The following is a 7,978-nucleotide window of genomic DNA, read 5'->3' as shown; positions in this document are numbered from 1 at the left end:
TTCTCTTCCCCTTGTTGTTAATAATTATGTTAAGGGTTTCATCACAATTAACTCTTTTAGCAAATCAGAAATAAAATCAGTATTAAACAGCGTACCCATCTTGGTGTTGTTCTGTTAGCCCTTTGCCCACTAGGTAGTGGGCCTACATCTTCCTTCAGCCTTCTCTTGCTCCTCACCCATTTTAGAACCTCTTCTTATTGCCTTTTATGTCAAGTGCTAGGTTCAACCCACGTTGTGCCTTGGCAAGAGGCAGGGTGCTGATATTACAGCAATTTTGGCCCCAAAGTTGTGGGGGACTGAAAGCTGGGGTGCCCTTAGTCCCTACAGCACCCAGGCACACTCCAACCCCGCACACAAACCCCACTGCCCTGAGCAGGGGATGCCTCAGCAGCACCCCAAATCCCCCAATCCACCTCCCCAACCAATCCACCCAGACCCCAGCTCTGAAACTGGCTGGTCAGAGCCATGGGCTCTGCCTCCCCAACAACCCCAGCCGCCCTGTCCCCCACCTCCGCTCTCGCTTCCCCATCGGGCTCCGTGGGGGGCGCTGGGAGCCCGCCGGCGGAGCCCCTGCAGAGCCGGCTCCCGCGCCGTAGCTGCGGCCGGCGCGCAGCCCAGAGAGTGGCGCGCTGAGGGCAGGGTGGCAGCCCAGGCGCGAGGCCGGCGCGTGCTGAGATGCGCTGGGCCTCGCGGCGGGCGCTGATTGGCGGCCGCCACGGTTGGCGGCCGAGCTCGCGCGGCGGCGGTTGGCCGTGACGCGCCCCTCGGCCCCTGGCCGCCATGGAGGAGCCTCTGCTGGTCGCCCCCATCAACCCCAACAACTTCCCGGCCAAGCTGTGGCGCCTGGTGAACAGCCCGCGGTTCCGCTCCATCCGCTGGGACACCCGCGGCGAGGGGCTGCTCATCGACCAGCCACTCTTCGAGGCCGAGCTGCTGGGCGCCGGGCCGGGCCTTGGGGCGGGGCCGGGGGGCGACGGGGCCGCGGCCGCCTCGGCCGAGCTCTTCAAGACCACCAACTTCACGAGCTTCATCCGGCAGCTCAACCTGTACGGCTTCCGCAAGGTGGTGCTGGGCCCGCCGGGCGGCTCCTCGGCCGCGCCCGGGCCCGCGGGCGGCGGCTCCTCCGGGCCCCTGCACCACTTCCACAGCCCGCACTTCCGCCGCGACCGCCCCGACCTCCTTGTCCACCTCAAGCGACTCACCAGTGCCAACAAGGCCAAGCTCGCGGCCGGCCTGGAGGTGACCAGCCGCCCACCCAACCGGTTCCAGCGGCTGCTGAGCACCTCGCTGCATGGGGACCCACTCGTGCCGCCGCCGGGGCCCGGCAAGGCGGAGAAGCCCGGTGAGGCTGGGGGCGGGCAGCGCCAGGGGCACGTGGTCGCTGCGGGCGGTGTGAGGAGCGTGGCAGCTCACAACAGGGAACATGGGGAGGGCCGGTGGGTCAAGATATTCACACTGGGGTAGTGGGCCTGATGGTAGCAAGGTACGTTTGGCCTTCCTCATCTGAAGGGTTGTTTAGACCGCTCGTTAGCTACACGCATGAAGTTGGGAGAACCTGTGCAGAGAGAGGTGATGGTTTTGAGGGAATAGTGAATTGGCCAATCTGAACAGACTTAGGGTTCTCCAGTGTGTTTTTGTGTTGAAAATAAAAATTGTACTTTATCAATTGGTGTTTCTGTGTATTCAAACATCTGTCTATAGAGTAAAACCGCTATCATATCCATAAGCATGAGTAGCTTTATGCACATGACATTGGGTTCAGGATGGTTTCTCATGTACACATAAAGTTACTCATATGTATAAGGATCTACAGGATCAGGGAGTAAAATAAGTTTTTATACTGTTATCCCTGCAGAGCTTTCACAGATGGATCTGGATTCTGTTAGTTCTTATGCATCTTGTGTGTATTGCTTGCTAAGTTCTAGGTACACACGTACAACCTCTTGTCTTCCATGGGTTGGTCTGAATGGTAGCTAGGAGTGTGATGGCCATTTTGTGCTAAGGAACAAAGATGCTGGAGTAATAATTCTGCAAAATGTCTTAAGGAGAATTAAAAGCTAAATAATTTTCTTGAGAGGAATAAATGAGTTGGGTGGAGGTTAAATGGAGTAAATATGATTTGAAATCAGTCTTCTCAGAGGGGTTACTCACTGTCCAAGTGAAGTTTTGAAGAGCTCCCCACTTCTTGCTTTTTCCACGCCCCCACAGAGGACAGGCAAAGGTGAAAAAAAAATGAGTGGTTTTGAGGTGAAAAGAAGCTTGAACTTTCGGTCAAAGTTTTTTGTTGTTTTGGGGGTTTTTTTGGTTTGGTTTACAATATAAATTGAAATCTTGTTCATCCTGTGTTTTCTCGAAGACTCAATGGACAGCTGGAAAACTATTAGGATTACAACACCTTAGATACCCAGGAAGTAAAACTTGAGAAAGGAAGGGACTCCTAAATTAGACTTCTTGTTTAATTTTTGTTTTGTTTAACATAAAAGATCTTTGTTGAAGATTTAAAAGATAGAAGGAACCATTGTAATTATCTAATCTGATCTCCTCTATAATACATCATAGAATTTCACATCATAATTCTTGCATCAAGCCCATAACTTCTGGGTTGAGTGCTCTTAGTTGGAAGGACAAGGACTGAGAGAGCTCCCACTGCAGGTCTCTGGTTCTCCAAGAACACCTCCAGAAAAAACAGGGAAGACAAAGCTGGATAGTCTTGATTCCTCCCCCGCCCCCTGGTAATAGATAAGCAGGATAAATACTACTTAGGTTTTCTTTGTACATCATAAATAAATAATAAAAGGGCACAAACAATCATAGAATATCAGGGTTGGAAAGGACCTTAGGAGGTTATCTAGTCCAACCCTCTGCTCAAAGCAGGACCAATCCCCAGCTAAATCAATCGCTAAAATCCTTCCATTCTTTTCTATCCTTACTGCTAAAATATTTTTTCCAAGCTGTTTTTTTCAGAGTCTTATAATTTTGCAAGTCTGGGTGGATTTTCATAGGGGCAACAAAAAACACCTGTCTTACCTCAAGGTGTTCCCCCACCTCGACAAATTTCTAGTTCCTAAATTAAAGCCTGGGCACCCTAGAAGCGCTAAACAAAAAACTTCCTTTTCTTGAATTAAGATTCTTAGTACATTTCCTCCTGTCCTCATTTTTGTAAATGACTTAGAGGAGATTTTGGAACAAACTGATAAATAGTAATAAGTTACCAGGACCAGATGGTATTCACCCAAAAGTTGTGAAGGAACTCAAATGTGAAATTGCAAAACTACTAACTGTAGTCTGTAACCTATCATTTAAATCAACTTCTGTACCCAGTAACTGGAGGATAGCTAATGTGACATCAATTTTTAAAATTTTAAAATGAGCTCCAGTAATTACAGGTCGGTAAACCTGACTTCAGTATTGGGCAAAGGGGTTGAAACTATAGTAAAGAACAAAATTGTCAGACACATAGATGAACCTAATTTGTTAGGGAAGAGTCAACATGGTTTTTGCAAAGGGAAATCATGCCTCACCAATCTACTAGAATTCTTTGAGGGGGTCAACAAACATGTGAACAAGGCAGATTCAGTGGGTATAGTGTACTTAGATTTTCAGAAAGCCTTTGATATGGTCCCTCACCAAAGGCTCTTAAGCATGGTAAGCTGTCATGGGATAACAGGGAAGGTCCTCTTATGGATTGGTAACTGGTTACAAGGTAGGAAACAAAGGGTAGGAAAAAATGGTCAGTTTTCAGAATGGAAAGAGGTAAATGGTAATGTCCCCCAGGGGTCTGTACTGAGCTCAGTCCTATTCAACATATTCATAAATGATCTGGAAAAAGGAGTAAACAGTGAGGTGGCAAAATTTGCAGATGGTACAAAACTACTCAAAATAGTTAAGTCCCAGGCAGACTGCGAAGAGCTACAAAAGGATCTCTCAAAACTGGGTGACTGGGCAACAAAATGGCAGATGAAATTCAATTTTGATAAATGCAAAGTAATGCACATTGGAAAACGTCATCGCAACTATACATGTAAAATGATGGGATCTGAATTAGCTGTTACCACTCAAGAAAGAGATCTTGGAGTCACTGTGGATAATTCTCTGAAAACATTCACTCAATGTGCAGCGGCAGTCAAAAAAGTGAACAGAGTGTTGGGAATCATTAAAAAAGGGATAGGTAATAAGACCGAAAATATCATATTGCCTCTATATTAATCCATGGTACACCCCCCCTCTAGCATATTGCATGCATATGTGGTTGCGCCATCTCAAAAAAGATATATTGGAATCAGAAAAGGTTCAGAAAAGGGCAACAAAATGATTTGGGGTATGGAATGGCTGCTGTATGAGGAGAGAATAAGACTGGGACTTTTCAGCTTGGAAAAGAGACAACTAAGGGGGGATATGATAGAAGTTTATAAAATCATGACTGGTGTGGAGAAAGTAAATAAGGAAGTGTTATTTACTCCTTCTTATAACACAAGAACTAGAGGTCACCAAATGAAATTAATGGGCAGCAGGTTTAAAACAAAAGGAAGTATTTTTTCACACAACACACAGTCAACCTTTGGAACTCCTTGCCAGAGGATGTTGTGAAGGCCAAGACTATAACAGGGTTCAAAAAAGAACTAGATAAGTTCATGACTATTAGCTAGGATGGACAGGGATGGTGTCCCTCGCGTCTGTTTGCCAGAAGCTGGGTATGAGCGACAGGGCATGGATCACTTGATGATACTTGTTCTGTTCATTCCCTCTGGGGCACCTGGCATTGGCCACTATCAGAAGACAGGATACTTGGCTAGATAGATGTTTGGTCTGCCCCATATGGCTGTTCTTATGTAACCGTTTTTGCGGAAACTTTCTACACAAAATTCCGCCTGGGGCAGATTCCCACCATTGAAAATTTCCACCTAAATGTTTAAATTTAGCAAAGTTTAAAAAAAAAAATGAAAACAAGGTTTTGTAGTGGGAAGAGTTGGATAACTGTAGCTGTAGTCGCATTGCTGCCAGCTCTGCCTGTTATAAAATAAGTATCTCCTCTTTTGCCAGTCACGTTTAACACCTATTCCCTGTCTCACTATTGCCACCTCCTACCTACAGTCTATTCCTTAGATTGGTTAGTAGAGGTTGAGTAATTTGCAGCTCTCCCTTTCTGCAGTGCTGACTGTACTTCCAAACCTTACTTGCAGAGAGCAAAAGGCTGGTATCAAGAGTCCTGGGATGTCAGACAAGGAGGCAGAGTGTTGTAAAGCCCAGTGTTTAGAGTTTATTATTAACTCTTCCATCTTTGGATTTTTCTTTGTTCTTTCCATCAGAAAGTTTGTGATAAAGCAATTAAGCTAAGATTTTCAAAGCCGCCTAGAGGATTTGGACACCCCGTTTCCAATGGCTTCTCTTAGGTGGCTTTGAAAATCTCATCCTAGGAATCTTGTACTCCATCTTGTCTGATATACTACTTCATGCTTGTTTGCTATACCATATGGCTTACCAAAATGCAGATTCTAAATAATTCAGATTTGGTTTGCTGGCTGACTTTGCAAAAAATTGCTTTCCAAGTTGTGGAGCTGGGAACTGGCTGCTGAAAGTTTTTTTTTTTTTTTTTTTACAGGGGATTGAAATGCTGCATTGTCAACATTTAGAGCCAGATATTACTTTATCTTCATATGGTGAAATACAATCTGTGTGTGGATTGAGCGTTCTATTTTATGATCCTTTATTTATTTCATAACCATGTAATCCTAGTAAATATATTCTTTTTCATGCAGGAGCACTGACAATAGGACAGTTTCATCGGTCTTTTCGGCGAGACAGTTTATCTCCTTACTCCTATGTATCTGCTTCATCCCACAACCACAGCACTTTATCATCAAAAGGTTCAGATCGGACTCCAGTCCCTCCCAGAACATGGCAGAACTCCCTTGGGATGCTTCCAGGGCAGGTGGAGACTTCCCCAACATTTTCAGACAAAGGGGTTCCATTTCCTGTACTCCAGAGGTTTCCAACAGAGGTCACGTACACTCTTCAACCCAGTGCCACCTCTGTGCACATACAACAGGGACCTCAGACAATGGCCAGTTCTTCCCAGAAATATAGCAACTACACACCTTCAGCACAGTACTCCCAAACCTACTACCCAACAGGTATGATAAGGGTCTAGCATTTGCCTTTCATCAAGATATTTTAAATCAACAAATTATTTTTCTGCAATGCACTTTAATGTATACATATTAAACAAGACTTAGAATAGAAAGGAAGAGTATCAAACCTAAAAGAACAGGGAGAACCTCCCAGCAAGGCAAGTTCTTAACATTTATTCTTTACTGTCCCTGTTCTGAAGTCTATACATGCCTTCCAGATTTTCTGGAAAGCCACTTTGACAAGTTTCAAGGGTAGAGGAGAGGAGGGTCATTCTTGGTGGGAAGTTTGGACATGTACTTAGTTTATTTGAAGTTGACTTGGAGAAAATGTATTAAAGGATCTCCTAACAATCCGAGATAGGATATTTCACCCTGCTTGAAAATCTGTGCCACCGTTTTTGCATTTTCTCAAATTCTTTCCTATTGAGCCATTCATACCGTAATCTGTGCACCTTCAGATGGAAAGTGACATCTATCTCTCCATCATTCTTGTAGTACCGTAGTTAAGGTTGCATGCATTCCAGTCTAAGTTTTATTTTTGACTTTTTTCTTCTTCCTCCCCACCCCAAAAAAAATTGCCTCAAAAATTCTATATGTATCTTCAGACCAGAGCAGATGTTTTGTCCAGAAAGTTTGAAGCAAATTGTCTTAAGACCCTTGTTTGAATTATAGGAAAAGAGAAAATTTCTTTTTTGTAAATGTTACAAATAGAGGTATTTAATTTTGGAGTGTATGTAACTCAGACTTCTGGGTTTTAAGAGTTCCAGTTTCTCATGCTTTCATAGCCATTTAATTAATTGGGTGCAAAATGCCCAAGCTACTGATCCCTGGTTCAGTCTCTTAGGTGGCTACTTAAGGAATTGCTTCAGAGATTTGAAATTGGTGAGGCACTTAGAGAGAGATACTGATCTGGGCTTTAATAAAAATCTTTCTAAGTATAATCACAACACTGTTAAGGCATCAAAAGTATAAAAGAACAACCCGCATTATGCATACTCACAAAACTAATCTGGAACACATGTGTCAGGTGGGGGATTCCCAGGGTTGGGGAAATGATCGCAGGTCCTAGCCGTGCACCTCTAAACAAACACCAAACCTCCCTCTTAGGGGAGGTCAGAGTTAATTCCTGTATCAAGCACCACGGTAACAATAGAAGAATACTTTGATCTAACCCAGGCAAAGCCAGGAATAAACTGAGGTACGGATTTCTAGCAGGAGTTATGCAGACTTCCTTGCCCAGATACAGCATGTCGTACATAACCCGCCCCACACACACACTTGGCTAGACACACACAGACTCTGCCCCATGCCAATGCAATCCTCTCTTTCTCCTCCCCACTTGGGTCAGTCCAACCTGTCTGTGCGCTCTGGTGCTCGTATACATTGTTAAGCTCAGACTGGTGAGTCTTGCTGTATGGTCTCAGCCAAATTGTCAGCTCCAGGCTGTGCATCCGTAAGAGTTGCAAGCACCAGTGCAGCAGCTGGCTCTCAAGCAGCTCCTCATTCAGACACTGCACCCTCATGTCTCTCTGCCCCAACTCAGTGCTGCTGCTTCTCAGCTCTTTCTTTGTTCTCTCTCTACATCTTCTTGGGCTTGTTCCCTGTCCCGTCCCGTCCCATCTGTACATTGGCTAAGACCATCCCAGAAGGTCCACAGTTAGTTCTGTATCCTTGTTTTGTACTGGCACTCTCCTACCAGTTAGGTTTGTGAAGAGTAGCAGGGAGGGGGAGATAAAGGGGAGAGAAAGAAACGGGAAGGGGCTCTCTACTCAGTCTCTTGTCTGCGATGAGGAAAGGAAGAAGGAGCCCACCTTTCCTGGGCTTGGTATTAAGCTTTCCACAGTCCAACC

The 7,978-nt window shown here is 45.3% G+C and overlaps 1 protein-coding gene across 2 annotated transcripts in view; it reads left to right on the top strand.

Moving 5' to 3' along the window:
• Positions 1–717: 717 nt before the first annotated feature.
• The window catches only part of HSF5 (heat shock transcription factor 5), a 61,851-nt gene continuing 54,590 nt past the window's right edge, over positions 718–7,978 (top strand). For both annotated transcript variants that reach the window (XM_007068221.3, XM_043531303.1), the window contains exons 1-2: positions 718–1,342; positions 5,757–6,131. In XM_007068221.3, coding sequence (XP_007068283.2) covers positions 781–1,342; positions 5,757–6,131 — 937 coding nt within the window. In that variant the 5' untranslated portion in view covers positions 718–780. The remainder of the gene's footprint in view (positions 1,343–5,756; positions 6,132–7,978) is intronic.

This window comes from Chelonia mydas, chromosome 17 (assembly GCF_015237465.2).
Source record: "Chelonia mydas isolate rCheMyd1 chromosome 17, rCheMyd1.pri.v2, whole genome shotgun sequence".
Taxonomy (NCBI): domain Eukaryota; kingdom Metazoa; phylum Chordata; order Testudines; family Cheloniidae; genus Chelonia; species Chelonia mydas.
The sequence above is the reverse complement of the archived record's forward strand: the minus strand, read 5'-3'. Positions and strand labels throughout refer to the sequence as shown.